Here is a 24,740-nt window from a genome sequence, read left to right on the forward strand (position 1 = left end):
ATCCCATTTGTCAATTTTGCCTTTTGTTGCTGTTGCTTTTGGTGTTTTAGACATGAAGTCCTTGCCCATGCCTATGTCCTGAATGGTATTACCTAGGTTTTCTTCTAGGGTTTTTAAGGTATTAGGTCTAACATTTAACTCTCTAATCCATCTTGAATTAATTTTCGTATAAGGAGTAAGGAAAGGATCCAGTTTCAGCTTTCTACTTATGGCTAGCCAATTATCCCAGCACCATTTATTAAATAGGGAATCATTTCCCCATTTCTTGTTTTTCTCAGGTTTATCAAAGATCAGATGACTGTAGATGTGTGGTATTATTTCTGAGGGTTCTGTTCTGTTCCATTGTTCTATATCTCTGTTTTGGTACCAGTACCATGCCGTTTTGGTTACTGTAGCCTTGTAGTATAGTTTGAAGTCAGGTAGCATGATGCCTCCAGCTTTGTTCTTTTGACTTAGGATTGTCTTGGCAATGCGGGCTCTTTTTTGGTGCCATATGAACTTTAAAGCAGTTTTTTCCAATTCTGTGAAGAAACTCATTGGTAGCTTGATGGGGATGGCATTGAATCTATAAATTACCTTGGGCAGTATGGCCATTTTCACGATATTGATTCTTCCTATCCATGAGCATGGTATGTTCTTCCATTTGTTTATGTCCTCTTTTATTTCACTGAGCAGTGGTTTGTAGTTCTCCTTGAAGAGGTCCTTTACATCCCTTGTAAGTTGGATTCCTAGGTATTTTATTCTCTTTGAAGCTATTGTGAATGGGAGTTCATTCATGATTTGGCTCTCTGTTTGTCTGTTACTGGTGTATAAGAATGCTTATGATTTTTGCACATTAATTTTGTATCCTGAGACTTTGTTGAAGTTTCTTATCAGCTTAAGGAGACTTTTGGCTGAGACAATGGGGTTTTCTAAATATACAATCATGTCATCTGCAAACAGGGACAATTTGACTTCTTCTTTTCCTAACTGAATACCCTTGATTTCTTTCTCTTGCCTGATTGCCCTAGCCAGAACTTCCAACACTATGTTGAATAGGAGTGGTGAGAGAGGGCATCCCTGTCTTGTGCCAGTTTTCAAAGGGAATTTTTCCAGTTTTTTCCCATTCAGTATGATATTGGCTGTGGGTTTGTCATAAATATCTCTTATGATTTTGAGATACGTTCCATCAATACCGAATTTATTGAGCGTTTTTAGCATGTAGGGCTGTTGAATTTTGTCAAAGGCCTTTTCTGCATCTATTGAGATAATCATGTGGTTCTTGTCTTTGGTTCTGTTTATATGCTGGATTACGTTCATTGATTTGCATATGTTGAACCAGCCTTGCATCCCAGGGATGAAGCCAACTTGATCATGGTGGATAAGCTTTTTGATGTGCTGCTGGGTCTGGTTTGCCAGTATTTTATTGAGGATTTTTGCATCGATGTTCATCAGGGATATTGGTCTAAAATTCTCTTTTTTTGTTGTGTCTCTGCCAGGCTTTGGTATCAGGATGATGTTGGCCTCATAAAATGAGTTAGGGAGGATTCCCTCTTTTTCTATTGATTGGAATAGTTTCAGAAGGAATGGTACCAGCTCTTCCTTGTACCTCTGGTAGAATTCGGCTGTGAATCCATCTGGTCCTGGACTTTTTTTTTGGTTGGTAGGCTATTAATTATTGCCTCAATTTCAGAGCCTGCTATTGGTCTATTCAGGGATTCAGCTTCTTCCTGGTTTAGGCTTGGGAGAGTGTAAGTGTCCAGGAAATTATCCATTTCTTCTAGATTTTCTAGTTTATTTGTGTAGAGGTGTTTATAGTATTCTCTGATGGTAGTTTGTATTTCTGTGGGGTCGGTGGTGATATCCCCTTTATCATTTTTTATTGCGTCTATTTGATTCTTCTCTCTTTTCTTCTTTATTAGTCTTGCTAGCGGTCTATCAATTTTGTTGATCTTTTCAGAAAACCAACTCCTGGATTCATTGATTTTTTGGAGGGTTTTTTGTGTCTCTATCTCCTTCAGTTCTGCTCTGATCTTAGTTATTTCTTGCCTTCTGCTAGCTTTTGAATGTGTTTGTTCTTGCTTCTCTAGTTCTTTTAATTGTGATGTTAGAGTGTCAATTTTAGATCTTTCCAGCTTTCTCTTGTGGGCATTGAGTGCTATAAATTTCCCTCTACACACTGCTTTAAATGTGTCCCAGAGATTCTGGTATGTTGTATCTTTGTTCTCATTGGTTTCAAAGAACATCTTTATTTCTGCCTTCATTTCGTTGTGTACCCAGTAGTCATTCAGGAGCAGGTTATTCAGTTTCCATGTAGTTGAGTGGTTTTGATTGAGTTTCTTAGTCCTGAGTTCTAGTTTGATTGCACTGTGTTCTGAGAGACTGTTTGTTATAATTTCTGTTCTTGTACATTTGCTGAAGGGTGCTTTACTTCCAATTATGTGGTCAGTTTTGGAATAAGTGCAATGTGGTGCTGAGAAGAATGTATATTCTGTTGATTTGGGGTGGAGAGTTCTGTAGTTGTCTACTAAGTCTGCTTGCTGCAGAGATGAGTTCAATTCCTGGATATCCTTGTTAAATTTCTGTCTCATTGATCTGTCTAATGTTGACAGTGGGGTGTTGAAGTCTCCCATTATTATTGTATGGGAGTCTAAGTCTCTTTGTAAGTCTCTAAGGACTTGCTTTATGAATCTGGGTGCTCCTGTATTGGGTGCATATATATTTAGGATAGTTAGCTCTTCCTGTTGAATTGATCCCTTTACCATTATGTAATGGCCTTCTTTGTCTCTTTTGATCTTTGATGGTTTAAAGTCTGTTTTATCGGAGACTAGGATTGCAACCCCTGGTTTTTTTTGTTCTCCATTTGCTTGGTAGATCATCCTCCATCCCTTTATTTTGAGCCTATGTATGTCTCTGCATGTGAGATGGGTCTCCTGAATACAGCAGACTGATGGGTCTTGACTCTTTATCCAGTTTGCCAGTCTGTGTCTTTTAATTGGAGCATTTAGTCCATTTACATTTAAGGTTAATATTGTTATGTGTGAACTTGATCTTGCCATTATATTAACTGGTTATTTTGCTCATTAGTTGATGCAGTTTCTTCCTAGCCTCAATGGTCTTTACATTTTGGCATGTTTTTGCAATGGCTGGTACTGGTTGCTCCTTTCCATGTTTAGTGCTTCCTTCAGGGTCTGTTGTAAGGCAGGCCTGGTGGTGACAAAATCTCTAAGCATTTGCTTTTCTGTAAAGGATTTTATTTCTCCTTCACTTATGAAACTTAGTTTGGCTGGATATGAAATTCTGGGTTTAAAATTCTTTTCTTTAAGAATGTTGAATATTGGCCCCCAATCTCCTCTGGCTTGTAGAGTTTCTGCCGAGAGATCTGCTGTTAGTCTGATGGGCTTTCCTTTGTGGGTAACCCGACCTTTCTCTCTGGCTGCCCTTAAGATTTTTTCCTTCATTTCAACTTTGGTGAATCTGGCAATTATGTATCTTGGAGTTGCTCTTCTCGAGGAGTATCTTTGTGGCGTTCTCTGTATTTCCTGAATTTGAATGTTGGCCTGCCCTACTAGGTTGGGGAAGTTCTCCTGGATGTTATCCTGAAGAGTGTTTTCCCACTTGGTTCCATTTTCCCCCTCACTTTCAGGCACCCCAATCAGACATAGATTTGGTCTTTTTACATAATCTCATACTTCTTGCAGGCTTTGTTCATTTCTTTTTCTTCTTTTTTCTTTAGATTTCTCTTCTCACTTCATTTCATTCATTTGATCCTCAATTGCTGATACTCTTTCTTCCAGTTGATCGAGTCGGTTACTGAAGCTTGTGCATTTGTCACTTATTTCTTGTGTCATGGTTTTCATCTCTGTCCATTCGTTTATGGCCTTCTCTGCATTAATTATTCTGGTTATCAATTCTTCCACTCTTTTTTCAAGCTTTTTAGTTTCTTTGCACTGGGTATGTAATTCCTCCTTTAGCTCTGAGAAGTCTGATGGACTGAAGCCTTCTTCTCTCATCTTGTCAAAGTCATTCTCCGTCCAGCTTTGATCCATTGCTGGCGATGAGCTGCGTTCCTTCGGAGGGGGAGATGCGCTCTTATTTTTTGAATTTCTAGCTTTTCTGCCCTGCTTTTTCCCCATCTTTGTGGTTTTATCTGCCTCTGGTCTTTGATGATGGTGACGTACTGATGGGGTTTTGGTGTGGGTGTCCTTCCTGTTTGTTAGTTTTCCTTCTAACAGTCAGGACTCTCAGCTGTAGGTCTGTTGGAGATTGCTTGAGGTCCACTCCAGACCCTGTTTGCCTGGGTGTCAGCAGCAGAGGCTGCAGAAGATAGAATACTGCTGAACAGCGAGTGTACCTGTCTGATTCTTGCTTTGGAAGCTTCCTCTCAGGGGTGTACTCCACCATGTGAGGTGTGGGGTGTTGGTCTGCCCCTAGTGGAGGATGTCTCCCAGTTAGACTATTCAGGGGTCAGGGACCCACTTGAGCAGGCAGTCTGTCCGTTCTCAGATCTCAACCTCCGTGTTGGGAGATCCACCGCTCTCTTCAAAGCTGTCAGACAGAGTTGCTTGCGTCTGCAGAGGTTTCTGCTGCTTTTTTCTTTGTTGTTGTTGTTGTTGTTGTTTAGCTGTGCCCTGTCCCCAGAGGTGGAGTCTACAGAGACTGGCAGGCCTCCTTGAGCTGCTGTGAGCTCCACCCAGTTCGATCTTCCCAGGGCTTTGTTTACCTACTTAAGCCTCAGCAATGGAGGGCGCCCCTCCCCCAGCCTCGCTGCTGCCTTGTGGTTAGATCACAGACTGCTGTGCTAGCAATGAGGAAGGCTCCGTGGACGTCGGACCCTCCCGGCCAGGTGTGGGATATAATCTCCTGGTGTGCCTGTTTGCTTAAAGCGCAGTATTGGGGTGGGAGTTACCCGATTTTCCAGGTGTTGTGTGTCTCTGTTCCCCTGGCTAGGAAAAGGGATTCCCTTCCCCCTTGCGCTTCCCAGGTGAGGCGATGCCTCGCCCTGCTTCAGCTCTCGCTGGTCGGGCTGCAACAGCTGACCAGCACTGATTGTCCAGCACTCCCCAGTGAGATGAACCCAGTACCTCAGTTGATAATGCAGAAATCACCTGTCTTCTGTGTCGCTCGCGCTGGGAGCTGGAGACTGGAGCTGTTCCCATTCGGCCATCTTGCTCCGCCCGGCGCTAATTTTTTTTTTTTAGTTGAGATGGGGTTTTACGATATTAGCTGTGCTGGTCTCGATCTCCTGACCTTGTGGTCTGCCCACCTTGGCCTCCCAAAGTGCTGGGATTACAGGCATGAGCCACCACGCCTGGCCCTATTTAAACTAATTTTAAGCAGAGAGGGCACTGGAATTAAGAGTGTAGAAAATGTAAATAATACAGGTGCTTTCTTTAAATCTGTCACTATTTTATATAAAAATTGCAATTAAGTTCAGAGATATTTGTTAGTGCAAAAAATTGTTTAGTAATTGATTTTCAGCTTCACTGTAAAAGATTTTGCTGTTTTGAGTAAGATTTATTCTGTTCAATATTTTACATTGTTATTGCATGATGTGTGAGGGAAAGGGCCCTTTGTTCTTTACATTCTTCTTCAGAGATAGCAGGGAAACTGAGAGGTGTTTTTAAAAACAGAAAGTCAATTTCAGACAGGCATTCACTTCAATGTTTATAACTAGCAACTAAAATTTGTTATTCCATATCTCTAGTCCTCCCACATCCCTTAATTAAACAGATGGATTTTCTACTGTGCCGTAAAAAAAAAAACAAAAAACTAAATTGATTAGTTGTTGTTGTTGTTATTATTGTGTTATTTAACCTCAAGTGTAGAAATGAATTTAGAGGAACTGACGCTTTGTGAAACATTTCCTGCTCCAATTCAGACACCCAGAATTAACATGGTTATATTAGTGTTCTAAAGCTGCTGTAACAAATGACCATCAACTGGATAGATTACAACAACAGAAATGTATTCTCCCACAGTTCTGGAGGTCAGAAGTTTAAGATGGAGGTGTTGGCAGGGCCAGGTTCCCTCTGAATGCTCTAGAAGAGAATCTGATCACGCCTCTTTCCTAGCTTCTGGTGGTTGCCGGCAGTCCTTGGTGTTCCATGGCTTGTATAGTTACCACTTGAGTTTCCATCTCTGTTTTCATATGACTTTCTTCACTGCATGTATGAGTGCCTCCAAATCTCCCTCCTTTTATAAGGGCACCATCATTGGATATAGGGTCCACCCTTATCCTGCATGACCTTATCTTAACGTGGTTGCATCTGCAAAGACCCTATTTCCAAATAAGGTGACACATACCAGGAGTTAGGACTCCTTCATGTCTTTTGCGGGACACAACTCAACATAATATGATTATTTTTATTTTTTGAATGAAAAGCATAATGCATGTACATAGCTTTTAGAGTTCAACAGTTGATGATGTCATAATAAACCTAGCAGCATCTTGTCCCATCCCTATGCACTATCAATTTTTGCTCTGCTATGGCAAGAATATATACTGCTTTTAGTTGTTTCTTACAAGGATTTAGTTTCATATTATTAAATCACATGTCAGCCAGGCGCAGTGGCTCATGCCTGTAATCCTGGCACTTTGGGAGGCTGAGGTGGCTGGATTACCTGAGGTCAGGAGTTCAAGACCAGCCTGGCCAACATGGTGAAACCCTGTCTCTACTAAAAATAGAAAACATTAGCAGGGCATGGTGGCAGGCACCTGTAGTCCCAGCTAATTGGGAGGCTGAGGCAGGAGAATTGCTTGAACCCGGGAGGTGGAGGTTGTAGTGAGCTGAGACCATGCTGTTGCACTGAAGTCTGGGCAACAAGAGCGAAACTCCATCTCAAAAAAAAAAAAAGAAGAAGAAGAAAAAGAAAAAAATGCATATATATATCACATCTCAATTTTTTATATTATCTATTAATATTCTACTGTGTAAGATGAAAATTTGGCTCTCCAATATCACCCAAGGAGACACACACTTTTCATCCCCTTCCACCTCTCAATATATTTAGCTGTAACACCGTATTTTTGTTAAATCAATATTCAGTGATTATATTGTTGTGAATATGTAATGAATAGTTTATAAACCAGTCGTATAATGTATGATGATTAAATTTCTTTTACAACTTGTTTTTCTCAGTGTTATTAATTGAAATTTATTGGCTTAATTTTCTATGTCGTCATAATAAATGTATCCCCAAACTCTCTGCCAGAGTTTCTCTCACTGTGTTTAGCTACTACAGGTGACTTATTGGTTCCATTTTCTTCCCAGAGCTTCCATCCTCCTGCTCACATGTGGCCTTGTTGCTGTCTCAGTCCTCTCTGGTGCTGTGACTCAGGGACTATCACTTGGGACTTCCTTCCCCTCTCCCCTGTGTTGATGCCCATGTTTGCTCCATTGTCGTATTTCCCTTGCATGGTATCCTTCTTCCTCTTTCTAGAGCACATTACCTAATAGCTTCCTGAAAAAAGGTGCAGTGGGAGCTACATACTGGAGCTCTTCAATGTCTGAAAATTATCTTTATTCTGCTTTCACACTAAATTGGTAGTATGGGCAGGTATACAGATTCCTAGATGGAAAATCATGTTTCTTCAGAATTTTGAAGGCTTTCTTTACCTTTTACCTCCAAATTTGCTATTGAGAGGGGCTTTGCTCTGCTGATTCATGGTCCTTTGTATGTGGCCTGTTTTTACGTATATTCCCTGGAAGATGTTTAAGTTCTTAATTTTGTCCCCAGTATTCTAAAATTTCACAACACTATCCCTTGGTGTCTATGTTTTCTCCGTCCATTATTCTAAGCACAGACTTGGCAATCTCCATCTGGAAATGTGCCTTCCGGTTCTGCTAAATGTTCTTAAATTATTTCCTCTCCATGATTTTCTCAATTCTCTCTTTCTGAAATCATTATTATTTGGACATTTAACCCCCTGGACTAGGACTTTAATTTTAATATATTTTCTCACATTATCTGTATCTTTAATTTTTTGTTTTACTTTTGGGAAGATATATTTAGCTTTATCATCTAACCCATTCGTTAAATATTTAATTTTTTGCTATTATAGTTTTAATTTAAAAGAACTATTTTGTTTCATATCATTCTGCCCTTATACCTTATAACTTCTTATCTCTCTAAGAATATTATTGGTTTTTTGGAAGGGATTTCTCTGTGTTGTTTCTGTTTCCCCTTGTTTCTTTTTGCTGTTCATTTCTATCATCTCTCATGCTATAGGATTTTTCAAAATTCTGATAATGCTTGATTGTTCTTTCATGTTTAAGAATGAGGTGCTGTTTAAAAGCTCTCTGCACATGGGTGGGGTTTACTTTAGAATTATGTGTGGACCCATTTACTTGGTCGGAAGACTCCCAACTGACAACACCAACAAAACTTTCATTTTTTTTGAAAGAGGAATCTTCCAGGCTCTTGCCTGGAGGAAATAAACTTGGCTGTCACTAAGTATGCAGACTCTCACTTATGCCACCTGTTTGCATATGGTACTCTCACCTCACCGTCAGTTCTGCCTGGTGAATCCAAGTCCAGAGCCTGTTTGGGTCAGTCCATCCAATTTTCTGCCGAGGTGAAGAAGAGCAAGTTACCTGTCTGCACAGCCTTGGGGAGGAGATCTGAGGTTCTGATCGCTTGTTATAAAGAACTTCAATTGATCTTTTCTTTTTCAGCCCATGTGGATCCCTGCCTTGCAAGATGGGTGGGGTCTCTAATTTCTGAGACTGTCCTGGGTCTCCGCAGCAGATATCAGCTGGATGTAGCCCTCTCCACTTGTGAGCTCAGGGTTTAGCTTTCTGTTTTGCTTAGACATGTATAACTTACTCATCACCTTCAGTTTCCAAAACATGAACTTCTCATCAGTTTTCATTTCTCCTTCTTTTTGTCCTGAACTAATGCTTTAGTTTCTCTTTCAGTGTCATTTAGGAGAGTTTGAAGAGGGAACAGACCAATACATGTATACAATCTGCTGTGTTTAGCTAGAAATCTTCCGACTGGTAATTCATTAGTGTACTACTATAGAAGTGCTTGTTGATTAGTGTTGGACTACTAAATAGTCTAGGGAACTAACCCTCAAGTGAAATTTTTTCTTCAATTACCCTTTTATTTTATTGTGTGTTTATCATCACATTATAGACATTTTATTTTTACTCACAGTTTATATATTTAATAAATAACTGGGTTTTTTTTTTTTTTTTTTTTTTTTTTTTTTTTTGAGACAGGGGCTTGCTCTGTTGCCCAAGCTGGAGTGCAGTGGCACAATCACAGCTCGCTGCAACCTCAACTTTCGGGACTCAAGTGATGCTCCCACCTCAGCCTCCCGAGTAGCTGGAACTCCAGGCACATGCCAGTACACCTGGCTAATCATTGCATTTTCTTTGTAGAGACGGGGTTTCACCATGTTGCCCAGGTTATGAATAAGTTTTGTTATAAAATAATATAGGTTTATCTTAGAAAATTTGGCAAATAAAATTGATTAGGATGACATTTTAAAAGAAAAGGAAAAACCACAATCCCACCACTTCTAACATTTTGGCCTGCAACCTCGGAGACTACTTTTGGGGTTACATAGAGCTTAGTTTATAAGATTCATCAGGTATATAAATTGAATTAGTCATTTAAAATCTTCCCACAATAAAAAGTGCAGGTCCAGAGAGTTTTACTAGTGAACCCTATCAGACATCTGCGGAAGAAGTAATCCCACTTTTGTACACCAACACTTTCAGAAAATGGAACTGTAATGAAACCTTTCCAGCTCATTTTATGAGGCAAATATTGCCCCGACACCAAAGCCAGATAAAAACAGTACAAAACAAAACTATAAATCAGTAGGAACAGAGCAGACTTTTATTTGTAATGCTCTAACCTACCAGGGAATGCCTGAAGGACTGGTCTCTGCTTTGCCTAACTCAGATGTCACAGGAAGAAGCAGTGGCTCCTGCTTGGGAAAGTTGCAGGGAGACTGGCTCATAGGCACCTGGGTGAGACATTATGGGTGGAGACCACGAAAGGCCTCAAGGAGAGACTCATTTGGAAAATAAGACATTAAAAAGCAGCTGTGTACACAGAGAAATTTAAAAAGCCACACAATGGCCTGAGCAAGATGCATGCTCATAAAAGAACTTGTAAGTTCTTAAGCTTTCTCCTTAAGCTGATCCTAAGGCTTAGAACTGTGGACCACCTAATTAGTGAAAAACTTCCCTGGCACAGGGTCAGTCTGCAAAGACTGGAAGAGGTGTCTGTTTTCTCAACTGCCCAATTTTCAACAACAACAACAAAACCCCCACAAGACATATTTCAAAAACCCAGAAAAATATGTCCCTTTCAAAAAGAAAATAAAGTAGCAGTTAACTTCCCTGAAAAAACACAGACATTAGACTTACTAACAAATGCTTTAAAATAACTGTCCTTCATATGCTAAAAGAGCTAAGGGAAAATATGGACAGGGAACTAAGTGGAATCAGGAAAACAATATGTAAACAAAATTAATCATTGGCAAAGAGATAGAAATTATAAAATGGATTCAAATTCTGAAGCTGAAAAACACAATAACCAAGTTGAAAAATCTCTTAGAGGGGTTCTGCGGCAGACTTGAATAGGCAGAAGAAAGAATCAGTGAACTTGACTATAGTACATGTGAAATTATAAATTCTGAGAAACAGAAATAAAAAGGAATAAAGAAAAGTGAACAGAGTTTAAGGAACATATGTGATACCATCAAGCAGACTAATACATGCATTATGGGATTTTCAGAAAGAAAAGGGAAAGAAGCAGAGAGATTATTAGAAGAAATAATGGCAGAACACTCCCCAAATTTATAGAAATCATGTTTAGACATCTAAGATCAGCCAGATTCAAGTATGACAAACCCAAAAAGACCCAGACCAAGACATTATCACTCTCTTGAAAAAAAAAAGACAAAGATAGAATTTTGAGAGCAATAAGAGAAAAGCAATTCTTTATATTCGTGGGAACCTCATTGAGATTATTATTCAATTTCTCAGCAGAAACCTTGGAGCCAGAAGGCATCTAAGGCATCTGGTCCCCTACAACCTGTTAAGAAAAATATTTGCAACTGATTTACAGATAGTTCTGAATTTTATGGTGCGGACAGTGGACAGCTACAACATGATGGCCCCTCTCTGTGGTGATTCTAGAGGCAGTGAAGAGAAATACTCCCAGTCAGCAGAACTTGGAGCAGTGTACCTGATTGTTCATTTTGTCCAGAAAGGGGAATAGCTATATGTAGAGGTCTATACTGATTCATGAGCAGTATCTGACTGCTTAGATAGATGGTTTGGACCTTGGAAGGAATATGATTAGAAAACTGGTGACAAGGAGGTTTGGGGAAGGAAAACATGTTGGAAACATTAAATGGACACATAATGTGAAGATATTTGTGTCTCATGTGAATACTTCCTAAATATTCAAGTCAGCTTTTATGTTTCAACCATGTAAAAGCCTCCTTCATAAGAATTTTGCAGTTTTTGTTACTTTTTTCTCAGGTACTTTTCTTTTTATTGCAGAAAGTAATAGCATTTCTTTATTTAAGTTTAACCTTTGCTCCCTGTGATAGTTAATTTTATGTATCAACTTGGCTAAACTATGATGTTCAGTCATTTGGTCAAATACTAGTCTAGATGTTGCTATAAAGATACTTGTCGATGTGACTACCATTTATAATTAATTGGTTTTCAGCAGATTACTCTCCATAGAGTGGGTGGACCTCATCCAAAGAGTTGAAAGCATTAAGAACAAAGACTTAGGTTTCCTGAGGATGACTCAGGTCTGCATCAAGACTCCAGTGTAGAAACCCTGTGTGAATTTTCAGCCTGTGGTTCTGCTGTGCAGATTTCAGACTCAAAACTGCAATTTCAACTCTTACTTGAATTTCCAGCCTGCTGCCCTGCCCTACAGATTTCAGATTTGCCAGCCTTCACAAAAACGTAAGCCAATTCCTTAAAATAACTCTCTTTCCCTCTCTCTATATGTACATCCTATGGGTTGTGTTTCTCTGAAGAACCTGATTAATAGGCTCCTCAACACAGTAAAGAACACTGTAAACAACTGAAAAACTCTGGAGAAGATACTGTGTGGTATGGTGGAAAATGCATGGCTCTGAAATCATAAACCAGAGTTCACTGAGGCAAATGACTTACAGTCTTGTAATCTGATTCTTCATCTGTAGAATCAGGATAAAATTACCTGACTTACGTGGCTATCGTGTTGGGTAAAGTTAAACATTGTATGTAGAATGCCCATCACGGTTCTTGGTTCACAGGTGCACAACAGTAACTATGTTGAAAGGGGATGCATTTTTTAGTTATCTACTTAGCGCTCTGTCCTTAAATGATTTAATTAACCTGGGTCTCTTAGATGTTATTAAATGTAATATAGTTATTTTATGTGGCACACAGTAATATCACACCAATATCACCTCCTGGATGTTTAGATTTACACAGAATTCAAACATTATTTGAGGTTAGTTCTTCCCACTTATCTGTCTAAGGTCTAGGGCAACTTTGTTTCCATGAGCCTATTCTCAATTCAGGGACTAATTACCTCACGAGGCTTTTGTGAGAAGTAAATGTGATAACGTAGGAAAATGTGCTCAGTATAATCCCAAGCATATAGTAGACGCTCAATACATCTTTCTAGAAGTTGTGGGAGTAATTCAGATTTCAAAGATGAGTTGGATCAGTTGTACTAAAGAGGAGCTTACATCATCTAATGAAGACAACTCCACAAGACCATGTTGGGGGTTATAGTTCTTTTAATAGTAGAAAGCAGACAGGTAGAAAAATATCCACGTAGGAGGTATAAAGTTTTAGCAAGAGAAAAGAAACAGATGCCATGCAAAGATGATAAAAGGTCTACTTTTGCTCATTTACCAGATTATGTGCATTTGGTACATGATCTCATCACCAGTGGAAGCTATGCAGTGCTTTCAAAGGCCTCCCACCTTGTCAGTGGCTAGTCATCTCAAATCAGTAGAAGGGTGGGTGCCCTAAGAACTGAACCAAAGCAACAATTCTGCCAGGGCAGAGGTTGTTCAGGCTGAAATCCCAAAGGCCGGAATGCGTTAGAAACAATCAGTTGATGCTGAAAGCTTGGACAGTTTAGTGAGAAATGTGACAAAATGAACACTTAAATTATACATCTAGCCGACAAATCAGGTCAAGAGCTCTTTATCTTTTCTAGCTTTCAAAAAATCGAAAGCCAACAAACAACGCTTTCGGTAGAGGGCCATGAAGTCTACTTTTTTCCTTTGTCTTCTCAGTATCATTCTTTCTCATTCTTTTCACCCATAATTCTTTCTCAGTCTTGGTTTTTTCCCGTTGTCTCCAGGCCCCCTTCTCACTTCCGAATTCTCGGCTCCCCTCTCCGCCCCTCGGGCTCGGGATGGCCCAGGGGCCGCACCTGCCAGCGGAGCGCGCGAGCCTGGCCCCACCAAGGGACTGGCGGTGACGTAGCGGGGAGGACGATGCCTGCGCGGCCCGCTGACGTCACTGCCGCAGCGGTCTCTAGCGAAGCCCATGAATGGGAACAAGGAGGGAAAAGCCAGAAGTGACCCCGCGGTCAGGGCTGAGGAGGGCTACTGCGCCGCGTGCTTTGGGTTTCTAGGGTCGGCAAGCCGGAACAGCGCCTCTAGCGCGGGATGAACCCACCCCATGCCCTCGGGGCGCTGGAACGCACGAGTTTAGCGCTCAGGGGGATGCCCCGAAACCCTGGGGCCTCGTGCGCACGCGCCTTGGCTTGCGAGGAGCTAGGGGAGGGAGTTATGGCAGGGCGTGAAGAGAACTGCGGATGAGATAGATGGGAGAAAACGTTTGTCGGGAGGGGACTCCGACAGAGCTCTAGGGTGCGGAACACAAGGAAGGCTACTGTCGCTCTCGGTCGCTGACCAGTCTCCCTGGGCGCTGCGGCGGCGCGGGGCGCTGGGCCGGCGGCGCGGCGTCGTGACGTCACGGTGGCGGCAGCCGTGGTTGGCGCAGGGTCCGCGGCTGCAAAGTGTGAATTACGCCGGGCTCGCGCCGGCGGCGGAGTGAAGTCAGGCTCCAGGGGAGGGGAGGGGCAGGACTCCAGCGGCGGCGGCGGCAGCGGCCCGAGCTGGTCGCTGCTACTGAGTGCCCCCGCCCCCTGGGTCTGGTCGCTGGCTCCAGCCGTCTTTTCTTGCACCGCTTTGCTCCGGCAGTGCTCCACTCGAACTCTGCAGTCCGGGTACCTGCTCCTCTCGGCCGAGGAGCCCCAAGGCGGCGGGGTTCGCTCTCCGACTTTGCTAGTGCTGGCCCCGCTTGCATCCCGTCGCCCCTCGCCTGGAGCTAGGCGCGCGCCGGTCCTGGTAATTGGCGCCGCGGCCGCCGCAGAACCTTCCCGCCGGCGGCCCGAGCGGAGGGCTGGGGTTGGGGAGGCGTGAGCTCGGCTACCCGGCCCAGGGTCGGCCCCCGCCCGCCCTGCCCCCGTCTCGGCCCGGAGCCCCCGAGCCGCGGCCCCCTCCCAGTGCAGGGGCCGGCGGCCGCGGCAGGGCGGGCGCCGCGCGGAGGCAGGGCGGGTGTATTCAATGGAAGTATGTTACCAGCTGCCGGTACTGCCCCTGGACAGGCCGGTCCCCCAGCACGTCCTCAGCCGCCGAGGAGCCATCAGCTTCAGCTCCAGCTCCGCGCTCTTCGGCTGCCCCAATCCCCGGCAGCTCTCTCAGGTAATCGCCGCCGCCGGGCCCACACTTGGGGGCTTCTCTCTTTTGTTTCCCTCTGCCCACCCAGCTTCACCTCCGCGACATCCCCCAGCCCGCGCATTGTCCATTGTCTGGGGATTTCTAGGCTGGCCTTTCGATTGGGGAGCCTTTTCTTTGAATCCTCCTGGCTGTCCCCCCTCAGTTCTCCGCCTCCCCAAAACCCCACACTAGTGGGCTCCGGGATCCTCTCATCACAGCCTCCCCAGGCCTGTCACCCTCCGTGCCCAGCAGTTTAAGCCTCAGGAATGACCGCCCTCCTCTTTTTCGGTCTGGAAGTTGAGTCTTTATTTCTTAGTTGTGGCCCTTGAGTACACCTGTGCTCCCCCGCCTTGCAACATACCTGTCCCCCCTCCCATACACACACCTGTACGGGGTTCGCGCCTCTCCTCCCCCAGCTCCCGCGCACCCCGCGGCGCTCGCCTGGTCCTGCGGTTCTCTCTGAACAATAGGCCTAGATGCCCCGTTGCTGTCGTCTCCCTGACTCCTTCGTTTCTGTGGTTGGGCTGTACTGGGTATCAGAGGAAGAAGTCTGCAAAGTTCATAGCCAGGAATCAGTTTTGTTTTTAATTTGATAAGGAGATTTTAGGAGAGAAACTACTGATGTGCACTGATGGGAAGACTTTGAGTGGTCCAATACCAGTTGCTCCTGAACATTTCTGTTTTTTTCCTGTGGTGATGCCGTTGGTCCACTTCCTTAGGTTTGGCTAATTTTGATTGCCAGACTTAAAACAGAGGGGTAAAAAAAATTTTGTTTACATCTGAACTGAATGCCTTCACTTTCTGCTGCCAGAAGTTATGGCTAATGATCACTTTTAAAATCAAATTTTTCCTATTGGTTAATATTATCTTTTATGGGAGTGTATGTTCTCTCTCCAGTTGTATTGTATCTTGAGCAAGGGGTGTGTGTGTGTGTGTGTGTGTGTGTGTTTGCAGGTAGTGTGGACAGCACCTGGTAGTGTAATAAGTGTCTAGTAAATATTTGTCATTTACTTCTTTGCCTGAAGTGGTTGTAGAAGGAGCAAGAGCCTATATTTCGGTTTCTCTGTGAATCCTTTTTATCTAAACTAAAACTTATTTCACAGCACAAGGTAGTATGCTAATGAAGTCAGAGCAGACTTGTGAAAATTACTATAATGTGTCATTTAGAATAATATTACATGGTTATTTTGAAGGTTAGACCTGTGATCTGCCTTTTTAGTACCACTTAAAGCATGTTCAGATTCCAGAATTAATGTTGAGGAAATATTAATGCACTGCTGAAGAAGGTTTTTAATAGTAGTAGTTAAAGATTTTTAATGAAAGTAATGTTTTTCACTTCTAAATATTATTTTACTTCCTCAGATCAGCAGGCACATGACTAGCAACTCATTTCCAGTTATATCTGAATAATAAAGGCTATCACTGATTATTCATACAATTATAAATTGTGAATAAAGTTCTTGTGCTCTCTGAGGAGAAAATGAATGAGAAGGAAGATTCCAAGGAATCAAAATGAAGCTGATGCCAGGGGTTTTTCCTGATGTCTTAATTAATCCACAGAGACCAATTTTAAGCTCCACTTCTTGGTTCATTTTTCTAGCCTTAGGTTTAAATGGGTAATGGAATTTTAAAAATATGATTGTGGCAGATGAAGCAAATATTGTAGAGTTACACCATATTTTACTAACCCTTACAACTTTTTAAAAAATTTCTGAACCCCAAAGTGAAGTATATAGGAACTTCTTAAACTTTGGACAGAAATTTTCCTCAATTAACACTTTTTCTTCTATTAACATTGTGGTAAATGTAAACTTAGTGGATGCTGAGATGGACATACTTATCATTATCAAGACTTTGCATATCATTTAATAATAAAGCATATGTTGATATTGGTTTCTTTAGGCCTAGATGGGAATTTGTAATAGGAAAAAGAAAGGAGACAGAAAATCTTGGAATCCTACTTAGAGCTTGTAAAATAAACATTTGGTTTAATCAAATGCTTTCTTTACCCTTAAATTTTTAGTTCCTAAACCTGAATGTACAGAAGTTATAAAAAGTTTAACAGGTTTTGCAATTTTTAAGAGGCTTAGGGAAAAAAAAACACCCCCCCTTTTTTTTTCCCAAAAAAAAACAGACTTCAAGTAAAATAATTACAGTTTTTGTACTTTAAAATATGCTTAAAACTGGCAGCCTTCCTTTTCATTTCCTTATTGTCACCATAGTATTGGAGCCCAGCTCCTAGTAGGTACTTAATGAATATTTGTTGAATGAATGAATAGGTAATGAAATTATCTCTGAGCATCAGTTTTAAATATGAAGACAATATGGGAGCATGAAGGTACAGCACAAATTCTTTTATCCAAAACTTGGTTTGGAACTTGTAACTGCAGACTATAATAGTTTAAGTAATACACAGAAAAGACTGAGTGACCAACATTGATTTGGAGATTGTCTCAAAGCCAGTGTGTTTTAGGCAAAGTTCTGACACAACTTGTTTTCCAAGTAGCAGCAAATTTGAAGTGGGGTGGGAGGCTGCCAGAGTCAGTTCACACTGACAGCAGCAAAGGTTGACAGCAGACACACCAAAAGCCAGGGGTCAGAAGAAAAACTGTTCGAAGCAAAACTCTTCGAAGCCAGCAACTTTTACAAGCACCCTGGGACATTTAGTTCAGGGGCTTGAGTGTTGTACAACACAGTAAGTTTCAGTCAGAATAATGTTAATAGCGCCTGTTTTTTAAAGTTGAAAGATTTGTACTGTTTTTTGTTTTGTTTTGTTTTGTTTTTTAAAAGATTTCCATGCCAAAGAGTTTAAGTATTGGTGCTGAAATGGACAAGCTTGAGTTACCTGAAAAATTCATTTATGTGGAACACCAGATCTTCTAAGGGTGCCAAGTAAATGAGGCGTTAATTTTTTGTTTTAAAGTAGGACGTATACTATTTCAAATGGTTAATATGAGTTTTTTGAATTAGTGAATGATAAAGTAGGTGAAGCTTGTTCTTTGTCGTTTTTGGATATCTATTGTTGAGAGCTGAGTTTAAAGATTCATGTTTAAGAATAACATTCATATTTGGAAAAAAAATATTGTGGAGGCAGAAATTGTGTCTTGTTCACCATCATATCTATGGTACTTTGCATAGGTAGGTTCTTGGTAGATGTGAAAGTTGAGTGAGTATATTGATGAGTATGCCAAAGCACTGCAGTTGGAATTATTCAGTCAGATTTTCTGTACACTGGAAGCAAATCTTATATGGGTTAGAAATTTGAGTTTTAATTTTTAGAAATCTATCATTAATTTATATTGTTTCTAAGTTAGCATTTGTCTTTTTTTTTTTTTTAAAGAAATACTTCACAAATATGTACTCATAGAATACCTTCTTTTGAGTGAGGCTCCTTGTGTTATGTGTTGAGAATATGTAAGGAATTACAGGCTGAGCATCCCTAGTCTGAAAATCCAAAATGCCCTCAAATGGAAACTTTCTGAGTGCTGATACGGAGACAGAGATTCTGCTGTTGTTTTTTGCTGTTGAGCAGCTGATGCAGGTATTCTGGGGCTGCTACTGTGCTGCCTGGTTATCCTAAACACAGTATTTTCTCACTGTATTAATGGTATGTCATATTGTTTACCGTTAAGTTCTTTTGTGTGAATAAGTGTGAGAAGTGATTGCTTATCACTAGCATATAAATTCAGAGTCAGAAATGATGGTGATGCCAAACAAGTACGGATCAACCACATGGGTGATGAGATCGTCCACATGGGTGATGAGATGCCTTTGCTTTCTGGTGGGTCAGTGTACACAAACCTTGTTTCATGCACAAAATAAAAGAGTGTGTAAAATTACCTTCAGGCTATGTGTATAAGGTGTATATAAAATCTAAATGATCTTTGTATTTAGACTTGGGTCCTATCTCCAAGATACCTCATGATGTATACACAAATACTACAAAATCCAAAAAAGTCTGAAATCCAAAACACTCCTGGTCCCAAGCATTTTGGATAGTGATACTGAGCTTGTAGTAGTTTTTTGTTGTTGTTGTCTTAATCATTTGTAACACTGCCAGCCTAACCAAGTTTTCCTTTGTATGCATACCCTTCCTTATACACAACCATTTTTCGACTACAGTCATTATTTCCATTCTCTCTTTAGCAGTGTTCTTAGTATATGACAAATTATCCAGGTCCTGTGAGTGCCAGAATAGTTCAAAGCCCCTTTGATAAAAGTTGGTTCCTCCTTCAGGAAACTTACAGAATTGTGATAGAGAAAATGGTATGATTATATGTGGGGTAATTATTATACTGGAGTTATCAAAGTGTTATGAGACGATAAGGAATGTATGCCTAAATTTCTGGTTTAAATCAGGGTTAGCCTTACGTAATCATTGAGGCTTGCTTAGGCCGAGGACTGAAGGTTAAGCAGTTGTTTCTAGACAAATGAGTGAACGTAGCGGGAGGAGGAAGGAGGATGGCCCATGTGGATATGATCAGAGCTGTCCAGTAGAACTTTCTGTGATGATGGAAATGTTTTTGCACTATCCAATGATAGTCACTAGCCTTATGTGGCTAGTGGGCACTTGAAATGTGGCTAGTATGACTGACGAAATGAATTTTTACTTCAGTTTTATTTAAATAGCTACATATGGCTAGCAGCTATTTAGTTGGCAGAGCAGAGGTATTGTCTTACTTAATAAACTAGAGTGAAGTCGTGTTAATCTATAAGCAACACATTCTCTGAATGTTGAACATTTTTTGTTTTTAGGTTTTTGTTGATGTATGCAAAACTTCGTTTAATGAACACCTTCATGCATGCTTGATAAAATCTTTAAAATCACTAGGGTGGGTCAAAAGGTAAGAACATCTTTTGACATTCTCAAAAGGATCTATACTTCGATATTACCAAAATATGTGATTCTCTGTGTTTCATCTCCAATCATATATTATTAGACATTTTATAAACATTTTGCTACTATAGTAGATGTACTGTGGTACACTGAGTTTGTTTTAAATTGCAGTAAGCAAGTGTGCGTTCTGAAGTATTGCTTGTGCTGTTTGTATTTGCTCTTTTGTGAAATTTTATTTGCATGTCCCGTGCTCATTTATAAGGGCTCTTGTCTACCCAACATCAATATATAAATGTGCATTATTCCAAATTACTGTTACCATAATAGTTGCCTCTTTGCAAACTTAGATACAGAAGCTGATACAGTGAATAGTGTGGCCAGTGAGTGGGATACCCCAAGGGAAGTGGTTATACTTATGAGACCTTCCTACCTGTATATTCTCAAAACACCTGTTTTGTTGGGACCTTGGCTTCATTTCTGTTTTCAGAAATGCTTCATACTTTAATTCTTCATACTAAATTTAATACTACCATACTTTAGCTTTCACTTCTGAGCTAATATGTGTTTATATTTCAGATACATGCTCAAATATAATATTAATGTAAATCCATAGTGTATTTGGAGTGGGAGTATAGTTCTAACAGGGTGTTCAAATTTCTAGTTTATAGGTTGTCAGGAACACATTCAGTCTAGGAGATGTTGTTTATATGCTGAGATTTTACTGCTTTGTTGCTATGCCTAGAGTTCCATCAGCTGTACATGCTGTCTACCCAGGAATTCCTTCTTAAACACAAAAGGCTGCAAGAGGTAAAATATTAAGCCCTTCACAGAAGTTATGAAGAGGGAGGGTTGCCATTCATTCTCTTTGAGGCAATTTTCAACTCTTTTCTTCTTCTCTTCCCTCCTCTTCCTTCACTATTGACCAGAGCAGTTTTAGAGAATTGCGTTGTTTTCTGAGGATGAATGTAGGGGCAAGTTTGGGAAGAGAAGAGCTGAAGAGAGGGGGAGTGGACAAAACTTAGCTTCCTTCTCATTTTTGTCTAAGATCGTAAACAGTCATTTAACTGGATTAAAGACCTAGTAAATTTAGATGATGAAGAAGTCTTACTGCATGCAGGCCCTCTTAAGGAATTTAATTTTCTTTGTTTGATTTTATCGATCACATTTGTTTATGTGTTTATATAAAATCTATTTCTGATTTTGTTAGAAGTCTCTTGACTAAAGTCTTTTCAGATCTAGACATTCTTAAATTCCCTGTGTTCACTACAAAAAGCTCCAATTCATTTTGAATCTTCTAATTTAAAAATAATTCAAAACTTTTAGATTCTGGCTATGAAGTTGCTTATCTTTTATGTTTAATTTGAATTGAGAGAAAATTTAGACTTTATTCTCTTCCACATTTAAGTGGCTTATTCTTGCCTAAAAGTAACATAGACTTTGTTGATTTTTTTATATTGTTGCCAAACATGCTTTTCAAAAGGTTATTCACAAATAAGTGATACTTTTGCATATTTGCATTCAGGTGTAAGTGTTCATAGGATCAGCATATGAGGAGAAGAACAAAAACTAGATTTGTAGATGAGCCTTCTAAACTTGCAGGGCTTTATTTTGGCTGCTGGTAGGTTCCTTTTATAAGGGACCTGTGCCACTGATTGTATGGTTGACATAAGAAGCATCTCCTGCTTATAATTTTCTTTGAGTAGCAATTTTGGATTGCTGCTCCATGCCTCCACCTGCTGGTCGGGATGGCTGTTCATTTTCAGAAAGTGATGGCTAGAGGGAGATGGAAAAGACCAAGGCAAGTCAAGGTAGAATTTGGGGGAGAAAATTAGTTGTTAACTGAGATAACTAAATTTAAGCAAAGTCCGCTTTACTTCTCGGAATTTTGAGTAGAACAAACTGTAGTTCAGGACCATATAAAGTACTTGGCAAATGGTGCTTAATAAAGATGCAGTAGTTTTGCTTTAGTAGCAATTATAATTACAGCGGACCCTTGAACAATGCAGGATCCAACTCCCTGTGCAGTCAAAAATTCACATGTAACTTTTAATTTTTTTTTTTTTTTTTTTTTTTTTTTTGAGACGGAGTCTCGCTCTGTCGCCCAGGCTGGAGTGCAGTGGCCGGATCTCAGCTCACTGCAAGCTCCACCTCCCAGGTTTACGCCATTCTCCTGCTTCAGCCTCCCGAGTAGCTGGGACTACCGGCGCCCGCCACCTCGCCCGGCTAGTTTTTTGTATTTTTTAGTGGAGACGGGGTTTCACCGTGTTTGCCAGGATGGTCTCGATCTCCTAACCTCGTGATCCTCCTGTCTCGGCCTCCCAAAGTGCTGGGATTACAGGCTTGAGCCACCGTGCCCGGCCCAAATATAACTTTTGACTTCTTAAAAACTTAACTACTAATAGCCTACTCTTGGTGAGAAGCCTTACTGATAACATACACAGGTGATTAACACAAGTTTTGTATATGTATTATATTCTGTCTTACAATAAAGTAAGCTAGAGAAAAGAAAATATAATTAAGAATATCAGAAGTAAGAGTTTACTATTCGTTAACTGGAGGTGGATCATCGTAAAGGTCTTCATGAACCTCATCATCTTCATGTTGAGTAGGCTGAGGAGGAAGAGGAGGGATTGGTCTGTCTCAGGGGTGATGCTTTGCAAGTTTTTTTAAATTTTCATAAATATTCACAAAATTTCTTAGTATATTTATTGAAAAAAATCTGCTTGTAAGTGGACCTTCGCAGTTCAAACTCATGTTGAATTGTTAACTGTACTTGTTTCTGTTTTTGGAGTAACTCCTATATGGCAGATACTTTTAATTGGTGTAGTATTTTTTTGTTTTGTTTTGTTTTTGTTTTGAGACAGGGTCTTGTTCTGTCTCCCAGGCTAGAGTGCAATGGCAGTATCTCGGCTTATTGCAACCTCTGCATCCCTGCCTTAAATGACCCTCCTGAGTAACTGGGACTACAGGCATGCCCCACCACGCCTGGCTAATTTTTCTAGTTTTTGTAGAGATGGGGTTTTGCCATGTTGCCCAGGCTGGTCTGGAACTCCAGGACTCGAGTGATCCGCCCACCTTGGACTCCCAAAGTGCTGGGATTACAAGCATGAGCCACCGTGCCTGGCCCAGTTGTTGTTTTTGATCTTTACAAAAACTCTATGAGATAAGTAGAGTTACTCCCATTTTTACCAAAGAATAAACTGAGTTTCCAGACATTAAGTTGCTCAAGGTATTATATGAACTTCCAGAAGGGCCTGTTGTGCTCCAAGACCTTCACTTTTAATCTGGCCTGCCTAATCAGGGCAGATGAGTGGACTACAGTTAGAATTTTGAGTCTACAAATTAAAAATTTTGTTGTCTTATGGATGTGGATAAGGAGAGCAAATTTGACTAGTTATTTGAAGAAATAACTTTCATTCTGATCTTTTCAAATCATATCTGGATTATTTTGTTCTAAATGCCATGTTCTAGGAGGCTGTAACTCAGCTAAATTGATCTCTGAAGATAATGAGCAGGTTGGTAAGGTGATTTGAAACCATTTCTCTGGAGGAAAGAAGTCTCAGATTTTAGCCAGCAGGGATATGGATGGAGATGGAGAGCTGGTGAGAGGTGACAGAGTATTGCTGTCTTCCAGGGTTTAAAGGACTGCCATGTGAATAAAAGGAAGAAGAGGGTTAATATGTTATAGATTTTGATTGGTTGTGTGTTCTTGATTGCTGTGCACTGTTCCTACTTTGTGTTAATGGTCTCTAATTGGAGAAGATATAAGTTTAAAGCTGTCATTTGTCCAAGGTAACACAATTAAGTAGTGGAAATGGGTTAAACTCTAGTTCATGCTGATTCTAAAGCCTGTGTACTCTCTTCTACTTCCTTTTGCCACATGGGAAAAGGACGTTACTTCAGAGGGTAAAATAAGTACCAGTAGCTAGGAACAGTAGGGAAATAAGGAGATCTTGTGTTTAACCATACTAAATCATAATCAAAGAAATGCATACTAAAAAATGTGATACTGGCTGGGCATGGTGGTTTATGCCTATAATCCCAACACTTGTGAGGCTTAGGTGGGAGGGTTGCTTGAATTCAGGAGTTTGAGACCAGCCTAGGCAACACAGAGAGATCCTGTCTCTACAAAAAAAAATTAAAAAATTAGCCAGGCATGGTGACAAGTGCTAGTAGTCCCAGCTAAGCTGGAGGCTGAGGTGGGAGGATCTCTTGAGCCCAGGAGGTCATGGCTGCAGTGAGTTGTGATCACGCTACACTACACTGCAGCTAAAGTGAGTTTATAGCTTGAAGGTTACACATGCACAATATTAGTAAGATTTTAAAAATTAATACTTAGTATTTTTGCTTGATAATTTGCTTTTGGGAATCTATTCTGAGGACATGATTAAAAATGTAGATAAAGGTTAATCTTCAAGTTTATTCATCCCATTATCACTGTGAAAAACTGGAAACATAATTTACAAATGATTAAATAGATTATAGTAGTATGTAGTATAGTATTTTTCATTATTTCTGTATTATGTCGGCACTTAAATGCCTTAAAGAATTTAAATGATATATAAAAATGTAGTTTACAAATGGCTCAATGGATTCTAGTATTATTTCTATATTGTGTACCCACTAAAATGATTTGAAGAATTTGAAGAATCTTTAATCGCATGGAAGAAATGCTAGCAACATAATTAAGTGAGGAAAAAACCCAGAGTATCTACAGATTATCTTAATTATGTTTAAAAAAAATAAATCACAAAATACATATATATCTATATACCATGCATGCTTGCCAAAAAATTTTTAAAAAGCTAGATGTATCCCAGAACGCTAATTGAAGCTATCTCTGGGTGGTGAAATTGTAAGTAATTTTTAACTTCTTTATAATTGTATGTAATTTTATTGATATTCTTGTGTTAATGTAAATCTCTTCTTTAACCAAATTAATTTAGGACTAATAAGTCAAGTGAGTTGTATTTGGACCCAGATCTTTGGCAAAGCTGTTCATACAGGGTAGGCAGCTCATGAGATTATACATTTTCAACCAGTGACTGTTGAGACAGCAGCTTGAAAGATATTTAGATAAGGATAGTCTGAAGGCAGTGACTGATTCTTCCACCTTCATGATTCTGTGTTTTTTGTTTTTTGGTTTTTTTTTGGTAAGTCATATATATGCATGACATGACAGGTACACTTGCATAGCTCTGATTA

At 40.4% G+C, this 24,740-nt stretch overlaps 2 protein-coding genes across 2 annotated transcripts in view; one reads left to right on the forward strand and one right to left on the reverse strand.

The window, feature by feature from the left end:
- VXN (vexin) overlaps positions 1 to 24,740 on the reverse strand; it is a 965,102-nt gene that overhangs the window by 684,573 nt on the left and 255,789 nt on the right. The window lies entirely within an intron of this gene.
- The window catches only part of PDE7A (phosphodiesterase 7A), a 128,279-nt gene continuing 117,571 nt past the window's right edge, over positions 14,033 to 24,740 (forward strand). Inside the window, exon 1 of the mRNA XM_050802060.1 lies at positions 14,033 to 14,683. Coding sequence (XP_050658017.1) covers positions 14,546 to 14,683 — 138 coding nt within the window. The 5' untranslated portion in view covers positions 14,033 to 14,545. The remainder of the gene's footprint in view (positions 14,684 to 24,740) is intronic.

The sequence above is a fragment of the Macaca thibetana genome, chromosome 8, assembly GCF_024542745.1.
Source record: "Macaca thibetana thibetana isolate TM-01 chromosome 8, ASM2454274v1, whole genome shotgun sequence".
Classification (NCBI taxonomy): Eukaryota; Metazoa; Chordata; class Mammalia; order Primates; family Cercopithecidae; genus Macaca; species Macaca thibetana.